We start from the raw sequence: 18,872 nt of genomic DNA on the forward strand, positions 1-18,872 counted from the left end.
TCCCCACTTTATAGATGAGGACACTGGGGCACAGAGAGATTAAGCATGACCTGTTCAAGGTCATAAAACTAACAAACATTGAAATGCACTCAGTCCCAAAGAACCTAGTTCCAGAGCCCACTCTTAGCCAGTAGGCAGTGATGCTTCAACACAAAAGAAACAAACCTCTATATGAGAAAGAGGTGCAGAAATAATCCAACCCAGGAAGTTAATCGCATATTTCAATCAAGGTTGTCCGAGAGGATCTGGCCACGTCTGCTTTCTTGGACTTGTGAGAGGAGGAGCTCAGCTGGGCCATCCTCCAGCAGACAGGCACCAGCCAGTGCTCATGTGGACCCAAGGGTCTCTGTGACACTGCAAAGGCCCTATCTCAAGGTTGCCCAACATCCACTATGACCACCTTAAAATGGTCCCTGCATCGAACCTCAAACTTGCCACTCAGGATATTTATTTTTAGTTGCTTCTAAATTTAGACTAAGGCTGTAGCCCACCCTGCCCATTGTTACACATCTTCTCAGTTGTTTCCTCTTCTATTTTAACTGCAGCTGTCTGTGGATGCTGCTTTATCCCTGACTCGCTATGGAGCAGTCTTTTAGGTTATTTTATCTTGTTACATGCCTCTCCTTTTATCTTTCTTTTAAATGAAGACTAGGAAGTAGAAGCAACCAAAAGGCAGACAGGAGGAGATGCAGGCAGAGAGCCCAAGTGCCTTCTCCCCTCCAACTTGTCCCATTGAGCTGCTACTTGCCCAGTGTATTTGAGAATTCTTCTGGAATTTACTACTTTTGAGTCCAATTTGGAAACCTTATAAGAAAAGCAACACTATGACTTTGCTTTCATGCTTTATTCCTGAGACTGTTTGATTAACTAATTTGTCCAAGCAAACTTTGTTTGGAAGGATTTTTGAGCACTGCAAAATATTAAAAAATAAGGCAATTAAAAAACAAAGAATTATGCCAAAATGTCTATCTCAGGACAGAATTGTGTCACGGTCATCATTATACTTTCAGCATCTAGCTCAATGCCTGGCACAGAGTAAATACTTAACAAATGTCAGTTCCATGTTATGACCATTCAATTGGAAAAAAGCAAAGAATGAATAAATCTCCTAAAGGTGATTTCAAAATTTCACTTTTAATGTGTTTTAAACAAAGTAAGTTCAGTGGATTTAGCGCACAGTCTCCAAAGGTAACTGGTCTGAGGACCAGGGGACAGCATGCAACAGAATTGCAAAGGTCAGTTGTTTAGTTTAAATCTCCATCACACAAAAGACAGGACAACAACTGTATATACAGAAAATGCTGAGATATTTCTTTTTTTTAAAAAAAAAAAAAAAAAGATGACCAGTAAGGGGATCTTAACTCTTGACTTGGTGTTGACAGCACCACGCTCTCCCAATTGAGCTAAACAGCCATCCCTATATAGGGATCTGAACCCGAGGCCTTGGTGTTATCAACACCACACTCTCCCAAGTGAGCCACGGGCCAGCCCTCTGAGATATTTCTAAAACAGATACATATACAGATGTATTTTTTAATTAAAAATTTAATAATAAATTTTTAAACAAACACATACATATGTGCACACATGTACATATATATAAACAATCTTTTAAAAAAGAATAGACCAAAACAGTAACAGTGACTATCTTCAAAGGAACAAACTGTGAGCAATTTCAGTCATACTTTACATCAGGGAGCAGCAAACTTAATCCGTAAAGGCCCAGATGGTAAATATTTTTGGCTTTGCAGACCATAAGTCCCTGTTGCAACTACGTAACTCTGCCATTGCAATGGGAAAGCAGCCAAAGACAAGATATAAATGAATAGGCATGACTGTGTTCCAATAAAACTATTTACAAAGCAGGTGGTGGGCTGGTTTTGGTCTACAGGTTGTAGTTTGCCAACTGCTACTTTATATCTATAGAGCCATAGGAAAACTCAGATAGAAAAAAATTCCAAAGAAAGTTGAGTATACATTATTGCTTGTAGTATGTGTGCCCTACCTTATCAAATCCTTTAAATAATCTATTCTAACATAATATGTCTCATTCAAAGTCATATTACAGAAACAACTGCCTCTGTGACTGAGTTTTATGGGATAAAGCCTGCCATCTTGTGGTCACATAAAAGAACAGCTTTCAAGGTCTCAATTCTCTTTTATTAAAGGTACACAACATACTGGAGCCACTTTTTAAAATTGGCATGTGGGTAGCTCAATGACATAATGAGCCAAGGAGGTCAATAGTAACTAAGTGCAATCAATTTTCTGAAACTTCAACTTGACAATTTCTTCCAGGGAGCTTCTAAACAAAAGAATGAACTACCTGAGGGTTTCTGCTTTCTTAGCAAGCCAAGCCTCAAAAGGTAATTTGAAAAACAACAATGGCAGGGCAGGAATACCCAAGTGCCTACAACTCAGATTTTGAAGCTAAAGTCTTTTTTTTTTAACCCAAGCTTCGAAAAGAGAAGATAATCCCAAAACCCCAGCTTACTATATCAACCCAAACCCTAGAACCCAGTCACTAAGAAATAAGTGAAAGCAATCTACGCTGTTCACTCATCTCGTTCACTCGCTGTCTTTCTGAACAAGAATGGGTCACCTGTATAGAGAACCACAGGCAAAGAGCTGGGAGATGAAGATGAAAAACATAAACCCAGTCCCAGAAAACAATTCGGGAGAGAGAGAGAGACACACACAATCAAGTAAGAAGACTGTACTACAATGAGGGCCCACATGAAAGACATATGTGCAGGGTCACAGGAGCCCAGGGGAGGGAGCTAACTCTGCGGGGTCCCAGGAAGACTTCAAAGGACAGCTAGTAACCAAGCTGCTTCTATGAGAATGAGCACAAGGTTGCCAGAGGGAGAGGGACAGACGGGAAGAATGGCAGATGGGGCAGGGCAGGGGGTTCTGCTGACAGGCTCATGTTCAGACTTCAGGTTGGAAGAGCCCAAGAGACAAACGGACCAAACGAGAGATCTGCTCACATTGCCATTCTGGGCATCCCAACTCATATCCTTCTCTCACACAGTTAGGACTGCAGGACAGGGGACTTGGGAGGATGGTGACGGAGAAGGCAGGGTAGAGACTCAGAGGAGCATCTTATGTGATTCCCAGCACTTCTGTGTCTCCATACCCAATATATCTATAACCAAGAGATGGTGGCCTCTAACCATTCACCTTTCTCCAAACTGACAAATAAGACACATTCTACAGCTTTCCATGGGTGACAGGTGGATTTGTAGCAAAACAGATATGCCACGAGAAAAAGTTCACTGCCCCTTTGAAATTTCAACAGGAAGCCCAGGGTCAGTAATCAGCCACTTGCCAACCCAAGGAAGTCCAGTGAATCTATGCCAGCCATGTGGCCAACTCTCTGGGTCCTGGCTAAGCTGAGCTAAGACTCGCTCCCAGCAACATGCAGAGTCATACCTGGGTTGCTGGTGAGAAAGGTGAGGGGACTCTCGCCGAGGTCCGCAGGGCCGTCCACTCGGTGGGGTGGGCTCTCCAGCAGCTCCTCTCCTCCCCCCAGCTCAGGGTAGGTCCTCACCAGGAGGCCCAGGGAGGGCTGCAAGAGGAAATCTTTGAGCATAGATGAGTTCAGGGTGCCTGCAGCCCGATTATTGATCTCAAGAATCTCATCTCCCGCTTTCAGGCCTGCCAACGCAAGATGGAAAATTTTTAATTTCACACACGCACAATCAGAACACAACAACTTAGAAGTGCTGCTGTAAAGGGCACACCAAGCTCTCCTGCTATGGGCCCCGCAGCCCCATGTGCTGCTGCAAACAGGCTTTAGTACTCAAAAGTGATTGTCAGGGGATCCCATGGGCCTCAGTTCTGGAAGGTTCTAGACTCAGAGGTTACAACATGCCTACCCTGTCCTCAATACATCAACTAAACAAATTCAATCCTTCCTTAATCTAAGTGTTCTAAGCACGTGTGGATTTCTCTTCAGAAATGCTAATTCTGACTATCTTCCTACAATTTTGAGGAGGAAAAATTGAGTGAGTAGCTCTCTGATTATCGCAATCAGTATGTCCTGCACATGCTCATGCTCAGTGTATCCATTTGGCACAACCAGCTAACGTCTACTGATCATTTCTATGAAACCCAAATGCAGTGAGTTCCCTCTGGCTACTACTACATAAGTAAGGCTGTCTTATTCCAAATACATTTAGAAGAGACAGCTTACAGAACCAAATGCAGTCACTTTGCCCCCATCCTCTTCTTTAACTACATCAGGACCTTGGAGTGATTATCTTTTGGTAGATCCCCAAAGGGTCTGCTACTTTTGCAAAGCATGCTGGGGAACTTGCCAAAGTTTGGTACCCAAAGGGACAGCCATGAACAAGCCCAACCTAGAAAAAAAGAAGTTGTGATTGACCCCGGACAGTTCAAACTGGTATTAAAAGAACATTCCAGCAAGCTTGAAAAAGGGAGAGGTTAGGGAAGAACATGAAAGGAAATAAAATATCTTTTCAGCTAAAAAGGAAAAAGGACTCCAACTTCTTATCTTTTACAATAATGTGGAAAAACAAACTTGAAGAAGGAAGTGAGCGAAGGACAAAGACAAATGATGAACTGCAGAAATGAGAAGCCACCAGCCCACAGGCGTCCACAGATCCCACCTGATTCTGCACAAATATTACAGAAAAATTGCTCACTTCCCAGCTTCCCCTGGGAAGTCACATGCCCTGGCCTCCCCTACTCGGGTTTCCAAAATATTTGAAATCCATTCTCTATCATAAAATACTCCAAGAAACATTACAGGTGAGAAGGCAACAGAAGAGAAACGAGAATTTTTTTATCCATACCAGAGGCAAAATTCTGAAAAGCTAACCATTTTTAGGTACAAGATTTTGGCATCACAGTATGCACAATCAAAACACCTAATTTCTATATGTGAAAAGCAGGGGTTTTGGTGGTTTTTTTTGTAGGGGTTTTGTCTTCTTTTGCAGACAACTGTTTTGGTTAGATATTAGAGCACAACATATATGGAGAAACAGACTCAAAACATCTCTGAGGTTTTTTTAAAAAAAGAAGTTACAGATTTATATGACTGGCATAGTAGTTGAATGATAGCCCCCAAAAGATATGTCCATATCCCAAAACCTGCGAATGTGACCTCATTTGGAAAAAGGATCTTTGCCATTTTAATTAAGTTAAGGGTCTTGAGATATGATCATGCTGGATTATTTAACGGGTTCTAAGCCCATTGACAAATATCCTTGTAAAAGACACACAGAGAGAGACAAAGAAAGAGGAGGAAAAGGCCATGTGAAGATGGAGGCAGAGACCAGAGAGATGCAGCCACAAGCCAAGCAACATTTTGAGCCATCAGACACAGGAATAGGCAAGAAAGGATTCTCCTCTAGGGACTTTGAAGGGAGCACAGCTTGTGGACACCTTGATTTAAGACTGCTGGCTTCTGCAGAAGTGTGAGGAAATAAATTTCTGTTATTTTTAAGCCATACAGTTCATGGTACTTTGTTATGGCAACCCTAGCAAAATAATACAGGAGCTACCTGACTGAGTTATTCTCGGTATTAATAAGTGAGGGGAGGCAGCCCAACAGTCGTGAGACAGAAGTGCCTCATCAGGGTCCTTCTGTCACAGCGTCACCATGTAACTAACAGCTCTGTGACTGTGGGCATGTTACTGAATCTCTCCCAGCCTCAGTTTCCTCCTATGTAAGAGGGATAAATGGGTTAAACGAGATTAAATGAAATAATCCACGTAAAACTCTTAGCACAGCACTCGACATGTTGAAGATATTCAATAGATATTATCTCTCATTATCAATATTTGGTAGAAGAAAGAGGAAAACTTTTCTTTCTAACAGAAAATCATAGCCTGCTCAGAAATAATTTCCAACTGATCATGGAATAGGTGGTGAAGTATCCGAGCAGTCTAGAGTAACATGATGACACATGGCTTCCTTGAGTGGGCTCCTGTCCTGTGTAGCCACCAGAAAAACACACAAACGAAAGTAAATGACCCTCAGGTGACTCTAGGACTAGAATGATGGGTCCAAACAAACATGCCCAAGTTGGACAGAGATAAGCACAAAATAACACACTTAAGTTCAAAAAGTCGACTCTACAAGTGCAGCCAACTTGAGAACCAACTAAGAGCTGTATATGTGTGGAGGGGAGAGGATGGAAGCAGGGACCTGGGGCTTAACTGTTAGCTTGTTATAAGCCAGAAGCCCAATGTGGCTAACAAAAATAAGAAAAAAATAACCAAACCAAGGTTGAATTAATGCAAACAGAATATTCAGATGAAATTAGGCCAAGTTCCACTAAACTGTCCCTGGTCACACCAGGTTCTGTTCCTTTTAATAGGGACACTGGCACCTTAAATAGGGACATTGTCCAAAGGGCAATGACAGGAGTTGTATTCTGCACTCTAATGAATGGCTGAAGGACTTGGAAGTGTTGAATCTACAAAAGACAGAGACTTAGTAGTTATAACATGACGGATATCAAAGGCTGGTTATAAAGAAGAATCAGGCAAAACCTAGAACTGTGGACGGAAGGTGAAGAAGAGATTTTATAATCAGTTATAATCCACAAAGGGGCTGTATGGTCCACAGCGAGCTCTGCATCACAGAGGCAGGGTGTCTACAATTAAAGGCTGACTTGCACATAAAATACCCCAAATATCTTTCTCGACACTGCCTTTTACATGTGGGTATTGGGATAGTGTTTTGTGGCCCATGAGGACAAAACGGACGTCACTCTTGCATATGTAGAGAAGAGTGCTAATGGGGCTGGGTGGTGCAGCAGATGCCTCTGCGTTTTCAACTAACACCAGGGTTCTTGGATTCAAAGAACTAAAACAGGATGTGACTGAAACCAGGGTGCAGACTCTCCACCCCCGTGCCATGCCAACCGGCACTAAAAGAGATAAAAATCAGTCCTTGGGTTTGAAGGGGAATAAATTCTGTCACCTCTGTTCTTAAATGAGGTAAAGCTCAGTGAATGCGTTGGACTTTGGCCTCCAGGTTGCCTATGGAAAGTATGGAGGGAAAAAGAAGGAAACTCCTCCTCCATGACAGTTAGCAGCAAATAAATTATTTTGACTTTATTTCCCACTTGTCACACATTTGCCACTTCTGGGTATAACCAAGTCTGCAGGTTGTGCTTCTCCAGTGTTTACAGCACATGGCTAAATCACCTGCACAGGTAGCTTGCAAGCCAGAAACCACCAGAACTAAGCTGAACCAGACATGGTAGGAGGTGGAAAAGATCAGCATTCAATCATTTCCCCGGCTGCTTCACCCAGCAGTCCTTATCAGAACAGGTGCAAGGTAACTACGTCTCAGCTCAACTGACCCAGAAATCCCAGAAGAAAGGAAGGAAGGAGGATTTCAAACCCTACCAACCCACCCCATTTGTTTATGGTGAGTATAGTGGGTTGAATAGTGTCCCCCAAAATTCATGCCCACCCAGAACATCAGGATATGACCTTCTTTGGAAACAGGGACAGATACATATTGCAGATATAACTAAATTAAAATGAACTAATAATGATTTAGAGTGAATCCTAAATCCAGTGACTGGTGTTCTTATAAGAAGTCCATGTAAAGATACAGAGAAACACACAGGAAAGGCCATGTGACTAGAATGGGAGTGACACAGCCATCAGCCAAAGGATGCCAAGGACTGACAGCAGCCACAAGGAGCTAGGAAAAGGCATGGAACAGATTCTTCCCTCAGAGGCTCCAGAAGGAATCAATTTTGACAATACCTTGATTTCAGACTTCTAGCTTCCTGAACTGAGAAGATAAATTTCTGTTGTTTGAAGCCACCAGAATTTCTGGTAAGTTGTTACAGTAGCCCAAGAAAACCAATACAGTAAGGTTTGGGGTTTCACGAGTAGCCCAAATGCATTGTGAGCCCTTTTAGGAATGAAAAGACACAAGCAGGGTGTAGCAGGGAAGAGCTCTTTAGTGGGGCAAGAAGGCTGGATTTTGAATCCCTAGGTTCTCAGCTTCTGCAAAGATTCCTTCAGGGATAGAAGCAACAGAACATCTGCTTTAAAGGAGCTCTACAAGCCCAGGCAGTGGACAATATCAGCTTCGAGCAGTATGGACCGAAACACAGAGGGGTCTCCCCACAAGTCCAGCTCCAGGAAGACCCCCTAGGAACTCCACACCATCCTGGAAGATGCAGAAGGACAACCACTTATAATCAGAATGGAATTTACCACCAGCCCCAGGGAAATGGGCTCAGAATCAGATTTAAAATGCAAGAGTGTGACGTTTCTTACACACCTGAGTGAACAGAATAAGAACCATATTCCCTGGGAGAGTTTTCAATGAGACAACATACAAATACTCTTTGCACATGAACCCTTTGGCATATCTTTCTCATACACTAACTAGAAAAACCCAAAAGGGAACTTAAGAGAGGCAGACAAGACAATCACAGACTTACCTTTCTTGGAAGCTAAACCAGTTTCCTTTACACTATTCACGTAGAGCCTTCGAACACCATCTTCTTCCACAGAAGAAAGGGAAAACCCTACGAAATACAAAGACAGAACAGCAGGGCTCACGCCTTCTGCGTGTTTAGCAAACAACAGGAAGTTCCTGCTGTGAACTAGGTATGTTTAATGTTTTTGGCGATAGTTTGAAGCAATTTTTTTTCCTTGTTCAACTTGTTTTACAAAAGCAGAAAGTGTATTTTTAGATCATTCTAAAAGAAGTTGCTACTTATAAAAATAAATATTCTAGGTACATCTATTTTCATACTATCAACCTACCAACTCAAATGGAAGGAAATTATTTTGTTTTACCTTGCTTCCTAGTAAAAGCCATTGCTTTGCCTTTTCCACAGCACAAAACAGAAAGATTCACTAACTTCATCAGGGTCCCTAGACTTTTTTCATCAAACCTATTTCCTAGGATATGTTACAACTTACCACTGTATAATGGGCATTCATCCATACGTACTGCCAAATGGACACTGCTTTAATTTAATAAAATTCTGCAAACAGGGATACGTAGCAACCCACCTTACATATCCCATTTCATACAGAAACTGATTCATTGATTTCACACTCTACTTATGCCTGATCATAAGATTATCTTATACTTGTCTGGGCTTCCAGAGCTCAAAGCTCATTAGCTAATTAATTTTGGGCTTTGCTGCATCCTTTAGAAAAGAAAGCAGAAAAAGGCACAGATTTTCTAAGTGGTTTAGGGATCTGGGAGCTCCCAATCCTGTGGCTGTAAATCCTGGTCACCTCTGTTTCTAGACAGCCTCATTTAAAACTCTTTCCTAATCAACTAATTGAATATCCACAACCAATACCTACTTTCCTGAAGAAAAAAGTCCCTTGGCAGGTACTTCTAAAATGGCAATGGGGATGAACGCAATTGTAAAGATCTGCAATCATTTCACCTCTGGGAGAAACATAACCCCATCATATAGATATACTTGTCTTAATGCTGAGGGCAGAGGAGACACTGGTTTGAAAATACAAACAAGTAAACAGCAAAACAGAATAATTTATTACAAGACTGGGTCCCAGGGAGTCATTGAGACTTTTCAGGCCATGTCATAATGAACATGTGGATTTTTGTTAAGTTCACGGGACCAGGAAATGAATAACCACACACAGACAAAACTGCCAACTGTCACCGCCCACTTCAGCACCGTGACTCCCTCAGAGAACAGCACGAGGCCACTCTGAGGACTTTCCAAAGTCTTCATTTTATTCTCTTATTTTGAATTCCATTCTTATAGTGACTAGTAACTTTCAGATTAACTTTCCAGAAGCCCTAGGGAAACAGAAATATTTTTACACAGGAACCATCTAAGTGATATTAGCTCTTACATAAGGGTATTTATCTGCATTTTAGTAGAGAATTTTTTTTCTTTTATCTGTTAGAAAAGAGCTATGTCATGGGAAAAAATGGATAGGATTCATCAAAATAAAATGCATTACCTTTCTGAAAATGCATTTTATAAATCATTCTATAAAATTCTACAACCAAAAATTTTTTTTTACATTAAAAAAAAAAAAATTAGCACCCTGATGGGGTGCCAGGGGACCAGGTTGCTTAACTAGGAGATGGCAGGGGAGGCCAACTGTTGAGAGCCTGAGGCAAGTCACCTTAAGGCAAAGTAGATGCAGATGGCTTAGATGTCCACTTGCTCCATTCCCTCTTTTCTTGGTCTTTTTTTTTTTTTTTTTTAATAATTAAAAGGTTAAAAACAAGATTGAGAGTGGAGGAGCCATCCAGTCTGACGACTGTGACTGACTATTAAATTTGCACTGGGCAACTGGGTACAAAGTATGGATCTGAGAAACACACTGGAGTTCTCCAGATAACAAGAAAATCTCCATTGACAGGAAAGAGGATGGAAGAAGGGATAGTGGGTGTAATAAATTCCTTTCTGAAGAATCTCTCACATGGAAGCCAAACATTTGCAAATGTAAATAGCACTTTAGCTCTGTACGGGAATTCACGTTGGTGGACATCCATTTAGGGTCAGGAAAACAGGAGCACCTTTCAGTGTTCTAGAAAGGCAGCTCTCCCCACACCATGCTGTGCAGCACAAGCACCTACAGGGTTTCAGAGTCTCCAAGGGACAGCTTCCATCTAAAGATGCCAACCCTTTGCACACTAGGGGGAAAAATCATAACCATCTCCTATATTAACAAATATAAAGAAAATATCAAACATCCAACAGCTGGATTATTTTGAGGTGAATGAAGAACATAATGATTTTAACAGGTAATCAGCAAAGTCATAATTTTTTTCTTTTAAATAGGATAGCATCGTTCTAAATCTCAACAAACAATTCTAACACAGTCCAAAATGATCGCCAGAGGGCAGAGGGAGATTATTCAATATAAATCCAATGTATCCACCAACAAGAGGCTGTTAGTTACAAAGACAGGCAGGTAGGCATCAGGACTGGCAATGGCAACAGTGACCTTGAGAATGAAGAGATTAAAACCAAGTGAAGAAACGAGGAAGCCCAAAGTCATCTGATGAACAACCAGGGGAACCCTCATGGCCAAAGAAAAATCATAACACAATAAACAACAGAAAAGTATCACTCAAAACTAGAGTCCAGGATAGAGTGAAAATTCAGATAATGGGGCAAATGCAGACACCCACAACATAGGAGGACACATGACTAAAAACATAATAGCATAAGAAGTACCCAGAGAAACAGGAAAGCTAAATTACCACCATGATGCACACTCCCACTTTACGGCAGCTTGGGGATCACGCTTACTCTAAGGATCACAGAACTGTCTGAACTAATTTCAACAGTAAAGTCTGAGAGCAACCTGAGGGCTGAGGTGCAGAAAGGGCAAGAGAGAGAAATTAAGTAAGTGTTAACTCTTCAAATTTGTTCCATCAGTTGGATTACTAAGTCATATTTTCCTCCTTAAAGTGCTCTAGAACAGAAAGCACCATTAGGTTTGTACTGTTAGATGTTTTTGTGTTGGTGTTTTGTGCTAGTAGCTTTTACATATACTAAACTCAATATATAACGGGAAGCCACTTGTAGATAGGTGCTAATGTTGGGTACAGATGGGCTGAATTTGGACTTCTTGGTAGCTTTGGAGGCCAGAAGCAACCAGGTCTCTTAGGATTTAACCTTCCCAATCAATATGCTGTTCAATACCTTATGCCAACACAAAACTGAGCACTGAGAAGAAATGGCTTAACTGAGCTTATTAGCCATGCATAGCAGGGCTTTCCAAACTCAAGTCCAGGAATGGACGCCAGTTGTTCGCTACTGACAGTAACATAAGGACAGAAACCGAGACCAAGCATTGAGAACCTCTTACAGCAATTTGACATTGCCAACAACCTCCAAGAATGGGATTTTGTATTTTACAAAAGCAGTGGTGGTCATGAAAGACTGGAAATTAAAACAAAACAAAACAAAAAGTTTGCTTCTTTACATCAGATAGTTTGAGAAGCACTGTTTACAATACCGTTGGGACTGACGTCTGGTACCCCATAGCACTCTCCACGGGAAAAGGTAAATGGGGTCTATGAGCAATTCAGTCACTTTAACAAAAAGTACAAAAAGTATACAAAACGTAAGCAGTTTTATACCCAGTTCCTATTTCTGAATCCCCAAATTGATTTTAGAATTAGAGTCCAAGAGCTTTGAAATTCAGTCTTCTCTTGAATCTCACTTGTTTAACCTTACTCAACAGAAATTAGGTAAAATAAAGGGGAAAAAGATAATCAGCACGGAGCATCTGATTTTGGAGGACATTTCTATGTACCACTGATACTAATTACGGCTTTAATTACTAAGGTCACGCTTCTGCAGCATAATAAGCCTTTCATCAACATTTATTCCTTGCCATCAAAAATATCCTCCTGGCTTTACGAAGTCTTTAGCTTTAAGGTCAAGAAGCAATCAGCGTGAAGGTATAATGCAAGTGGCCAGAGGTTCAAAATTAGGTTCTCTTCATTAGACCAAAATACTCTAATGAGATTCTCAGATGAAGACTGATTGCCTGTGGGAGAAGGCAGAGAAGGAATATAATATCTGCTGCTCAGTAAAGGGTTCAAAATTTTCAAATGCTGAAAAGCTTAATAACTTGGTTCAGAGAGAAATTTTAAGTGAGTATATGTAGTCATCTTTATGTCTTTTCACCAGGAACTTTGGTCTCCTTCCAGCACATAGTAGGACCACGCTTCTCTGCTCCTTTGTAGGTAGGCATGGCCATTTGACTTGCTTTGGCCACTGAATTGTCAGTGAGCCAACACCTGCTTCATCCCCTCTCCTCTTTCCCCTCTGCCAAGCGACAGACAATGTCCCAGGTGGCAGCTGCTCCCAGGCTGGGTGTCAGAGTGAGAACAACATAAACAGTCCCCAAAGCCCACAAAGGATGCATGGTGACGTGAGAAATAAATGTCACTGTTTGGAGCCACTGGGCTCTGGTGACTGTTTGTTACCTCAGCTAACCTCACCTAACGTCTGACTGATATAGCACAGGATAAATTTCCCCGCTTATTTTACTCAAGCACCAACTCGGTTACTATTCGAGCCTTACAATGTAATGCTAAGTAAAGAAGATTAGCCTTAAACATATGGAAACGATTATATATTTAACTACACCAGAATGTAGACAACCATGTAGAAAAGCATCAACATAGCAGTCTGACTACTACTCTTTGAAAAGCCTGCTTACAAGTCTGGCCCTTCGCTGGCATCTGGGAATTTTTCTGGGAGGCTTCCCAACACCCTAAAGTGGCTCACTGTGCCTAACTGTTTGTACAAACAATATGGTTTACACTGAACACCTGCTTTCCTCCTGGGAGTCAGGAACTTTGGCATGTGCTAAGCAGAGGGTGCCTGCATGAATAGCTTCCCAAGAAAAGGGGCACTGAGTCCCTAACAAACTTCCCTAGCAGGCAGCATTTCCCATGTGTTGTTACACTTTGCTGCTGGGGGAATTAACCTGTTCTATGTGACTCCACTGGGAGAGGACTTGGAAGCTTGTGCCTGGTTCCCCCTAGACTTTGCCCCTTGATTCCTTTCTCTTTACTGATTTGCTTTGTATGGTTTCAGTATAATAAATCACAGTCATGAGTACACCTATATGCCTAGTCCTGTGAGTCATTCTGGTGAATCAGCAAACCTAGGGGTGGTCTTAGGGACCCCCAACACAACACCAAAATAATTTCCTTTAATATTATTTGTGGCCAAAGAAAAGAAAACACATACGTTTGTAGGAGAGAGGTGAAAAAGAATAATACCTTCATGACTAAGGCTCATCATAATATAAAATGATCTATTCCCAATATATCCATTTCCTTTTTATAATAATAGAACCCTAACAATGAAAGTTAGGAAATTTAAGGCCACCGTCTTCACTGTACCCAGAGTAAATATCTCTGTTTCCTACTTTGGCTGCTCTCCACAATACAGAAGCCAGATGTACTATCTGTTTTAAATAGGATTCAAAGGCATTTTTATTGAATTGTAAATAAATGCATGTTTATACAGGAAACGCTTTAACTGGAAACACAAACACCAAAGATGGAAGAAAAATAAACGTACCGTAATTATCAGCGGCTGTATCTGACTTCTCAATGTGGATGCTCTGAGTAACTTTTGGACAAATTTCAATTTCTTTGTACAGCTGAAAATTAAAAGAGGAGTCTAATTAGGACTTCAGTATAAATAACTTCTTAGGAATGGTCATTATTTCGTAAATCTATTTTTACACGACTGATTCTTGAATGCAAATTCACATCGCAGTCTTTTTACTGAACTGAACCCATTAAGAGTCAAAGCAGAAACTTGTAACTCACATTCCAAACTCAGCTACAGTTTGACTTCTAAATAATTCCTTGACATAACTCTGTATGTCTATTCCCACTCTATATCTATCACAGACCTGAAAAATAATGCTTAAGTAATTGAAATCTTTAGTACTGGGGAGGGGTGAGGGAGAGTTCATTAAAATAAAGACGAGGTTAAGATCTTGGCCTGGGATTCAGGAAAATACAAGAAAACTCTGTGCTTCTATTCTCCTCTATTCACATACCATTTTTGCCCGAAAAGTTCACAATGACATAAATAGGTAGAGACAAATGATAGCATTGAAACAGACAGCAAATTATGTAAACGGAGGATATTATCTTTTAGCCACTGAACTATAACAAAATTAGCTAGACATCTTAAGTACACAAATTAATCAGCCCTCTGGAAACCCAAAAGAGCTTTAAAAAAGGGGAAAAAAAAGAGTGTTTTATAAAGCCAAGGTAAGAATAATGCGTAGTTCACATATCAGAAAAGCTGTTGTTTAAATTTATCTCTTTGATATTTCATCTTATGTCTGGACCTATCATCACAAAGACAATAATTTATGAAGTTTCAGCCATATTTCCTTGCCTCTTCATGCTAACTCTGAGACAATTATGATCTCCATTTTTCCAATAAAGGAAATCAGACTGGAGAGAAAGTACTTTCCTGAGTTCATAAAGCTAGTATGGGTGGAGCTGGGATCTGAACCCAGGTCTCACTGGCTCCAGAGCTGAAGTTCCCTCCACTACACTATGGTGTCTACCAGTTCTCCACGGAATTCAGGGGTACCATGGAAAACAACCTTCTTAGGTAAGTAAGCCAAAGGTTTAAATTCAAAACCTGTGATAAAAATCCAAAAACAAATAAATGTGTCAAAGGCTTATAAGGAACTTAAAAACCATAATTTGATCTTGAAATGAAAATTGATTTTGAGCCATGGTCAATAACAGAAAGTTTGTCCTTTAGCACTAAAGTCTAGGTGATTATCTAAACCTGCCCCCCAACGCTGACCACACAAGTCACTCATCCAGAAATAATCTTATTCAGGCAAGTAGAAAAGAATGCCAGTGTCTTTCTCTTTAATCGCTTGGGGCATTTGAGAGGTGAGCCTGGAAAACAGTCTGCTATAACAGAATATCAATGGGCAGGGGGGCTAAGAATGTAGACAGTACATCCTGGATCCATGTGAACACCCCAATTTAGTGCAGTGTCCACCCAATGCAATGTGTCGAGGACAAAACTGAATGTAGTTTTATTTTTATACTTCAGAAATTTTTCATACAAATAAATTCCCAAATTAGAAGACATCAGTTATATTGATTCTTAATTCAGAAAATACAGTCACCAAAATTGTAAATGCCTAATTCAATAAAGTTTACAATATATAACATCAGCAAACATTCAATAAAATATTATCAATTGTGTTCACTTCTACTTAGTTTGAACCTTAGTTTTAATTTTTAAACTTCCTTGAGAGCCAAACCCTTCCCCCAGGTGGCAGTACAGAACTGTTTATTCTAATTGTCTCCCCTAAGATCCAGTGAGAATATAGCTTTGTGAATAATCTTTCCTATTCTTTCATAATACTACCTCCTACTTTTCTTTGGAATTGGTGTCAAAGTCTTCGTGTCTTTGGCCAGTCTCGGACAATAACTTAGTATTATATAGACAGGCCCCTTGGCCACAATGTCCTTTCTTAGGCTTGTTAGACTAAAGCCAAGTTTAGTGAAAAGCACTAATAAAATATATAAAATTTCCAGAAGGGTCTGCACTTTAAAATATTTTATCAATGTAACTATAACATCTGGAACTAGAAATTCTGAAACTCATTTTTTTTTTTTGTCTATAAATACCTTTAACCATGAAGTGTCACACTTATTCCTTTTATTTTATTAAATCAATGTTGATGCATGTTTTCCCTCTTTTCAAAAACCAGCTAAGAAGATAACCACATTTTAAGAGAGTCTTTGCTTACCTAGGCACTTGGCTTCTCACAAAATCATGATCATTTCTTCCTGTGTTTCCTTTGGGTGCCCTAGTCCAAGCCACCATCACCTCTTGCCTGAACTACAGCTCCCTGGGCTCCTATGGGCTCTGCCTGTTCATTCTCTTATGCCCTAAGGTCCACTCGCCACACATCAGCCAGAGTGACCCTATTAAAACAGAAGTCAAATAATGCCCTTTCTCTCCCAACATTTCCCATCTCACTTAGGCCCAAAGTCCTGCTTCCTCCCCCATCTCCTGTATATTCCCCCACCCTCACTCTCCCCACAATCCCCCTGTGAACATCAGAGAGCCATCTCCAACAAGGCCACCCTCCCCCAGCCCAGGACTTAACCAGCTTCACTCCCTCAGCCTAGGACACTTTCTTCCAAAATACCTCTATGACTCCCTCGTTTCATTCACCTCACTGCTCCAACATGAAATCTATAAAAGCTATAGGACCCGCTTCCAGATGCTCCATCTCTATCCACATGCCCTAACTTCTTGCTTTTCCAAGCTTTGAACGCCCCTGACATATAATACATTGACATGGTTTTATATCTGTCTAACCAAACTTGAACAAAGGTTCCATCAGGAGCAGAGATTTTTTTCTGATGTCTCCCCAGCACCCAAAACAGCTAGAATGGTGCCAAACACACAAATGCTTAACAAATATTTGCTGCATAAATCAATCAATACATTGATCAGTGTATTTACAAACTCTTCATTCCCACCTGTCACTTCAAGAAAAAACACATTTAGTGTGGGTTTTTGAAAAGTGCCTCCACAAACTACAACCATGTTCATGATCATTCCATGAACTAGACCCAGTGACCAACTAACCATTAAAAAGTAGCCAAACAGGTATCACTTACATTGAAACATAACCGTCAAAGCAGATAAACAGATGATAAACTATTCCTGGTTATTCATAAGCAAGAGAATCCCCTGACCCTCAAAATAAACACACTAAACCCTCCAAAAAAATCTTTAAAATTTAATACACACTTTTGCTAATCACGATTGATCATACTCCTACTAAGACTGTTTGACAAAATAAAGGCATAGAATAAAATATTTTGGGAAAGTCACATATGAATGAGTCCTTTGTAAGGAGATGGCTTCAAACACTTGCAAGCTTCCCTAGTCTATAAAAATCAAAATGAAGGTGAGCTAGAGAAACCAATGATCTGTGTGCGGTCTGATGCTTGTTCAGTAAGGAACAATAAACTAAATGTCTGCAAACTCTCAAAAAACAAACAGGAACACTGTGTGTTCAGAACCCTCCTGCCTCAGAATGACATAATACCCAGCCTAATGACTGAAAGCAGGGCTTCAAAACCAGAGACCCATAAATACAATTCAAGTGGTCTGTAAACTTGGATGGTGAAAAAAGGGACATCTTTATATTTACAAACCTTTACCTGAAAGTTAGCATTTCCTCCAACTATAAACGAATGTAGGCAACAAGCAATATTAGCAGTGCCTGTGACTTTGTCACACATAGAAATCAGTTATATTCATATCACATTCTAGTTGTTGCTAATATCTCAAAATACTATTTATGCTCATCACTATCAGAACAGCAGTAGCTATTTGACCTACCACTGGGTATTGTAATTTAATGAGCTAATAAATAAGCTCATAGATCAACTATAATTTATTTTTTTTTTTTGGTTTTTTTTTGGTTTTTTTTTACACCTATAATTTAAAAAATATTTTTGATAACCATTTCAATATATTTAAGCCACAGATAAGCCTATGAATTCTATTTCATGCAATTAAAAATATTACTCTGAGAAGTGGTCTAGAGGTATCACCAGGCTGCCAAAGGTATTCAAAGAACAAATAGGTTAAGAACCATGGTAAAAATAGAGGTATTAAAATGAGCAAGACTATGTCATTTGCTTTTTTAGGGATCTCTGGACTGGAATCTTCTGCAACAGTGTGAGAAAGAATACCATAGCTCTTTGTACTTTAGATTCTTTTTTAAAAAATTGTAATTATAATATGCATAGAGCAATTCTGGACCCAAACAAAGTTTGGTACACCTTAGTTTCCTATGTTAAATGAGTTCACACAATGACCAAGGCTTAAAAATAATAAATGAGTCAATATAATCTCAAAAGATATATCTCAAGCACCTACACCTCATATGTATAAGATATGAGGAACATGTTAATTGGCTAGGTATGATCCCTGTAATTTAGGATGTAAAATATTAACCCCAAGATGCAAAATATACAATCTAATAGTTACTCCAGCATTATCAGCAAAGCACTTCCCTTTTTAAAGTAAGGAATAGGGTTTTTTTTCTTCTACTCACAGAGCACAAAGACAGGCTTTTCCCCATGCCAGAGAAAAACTACATCAGCCATTCTCTGTTAAATGTACCCTCCTCTATTAACACTTACTGATTTAAGTGATAGTTGAAAATAGACTCTCCATTTTGATCTTCTTCTATTGCATAACATGGTAAGACGGTTACAAACGCCCACACTCTCATATTTCCTTTAAAACACTTAAAGGGGCATGAGGTAACCTTTTAGGATGACAGAAATCTTCCAAATCATG

General features: G+C 40.1%; 1 protein-coding gene across 1 annotated transcript in view; it reads right to left on the reverse strand.

Annotated features, from left to right (window-relative positions):
* TIAM1 (TIAM Rac1 associated GEF 1) overlaps positions 1 to 18,872 on the reverse strand; it is a 141,360-nt gene that overhangs the window by 59,109 nt on the left and 63,379 nt on the right. The window contains exons 11-13 of the mRNA XM_063094812.1: positions 14,067 to 14,148; positions 8,448 to 8,534; positions 3,436 to 3,660 (exon numbers count right to left, since the gene is read on the reverse strand). Of these exons, the coding sequence (XP_062950882.1) occupies positions 3,436 to 3,660; positions 8,448 to 8,534; positions 14,067 to 14,148 (394 nt within the window). The remainder of the gene's footprint in view (positions 1 to 3,435; positions 3,661 to 8,447; positions 8,535 to 14,066; positions 14,149 to 18,872) is intronic.

Source organism: Cynocephalus volans, chromosome 1 (assembly GCF_027409185.1).
Source record: "Cynocephalus volans isolate mCynVol1 chromosome 1, mCynVol1.pri, whole genome shotgun sequence".
NCBI classification, from domain to species: domain Eukaryota; kingdom Metazoa; phylum Chordata; class Mammalia; order Dermoptera; family Cynocephalidae; genus Cynocephalus; species Cynocephalus volans.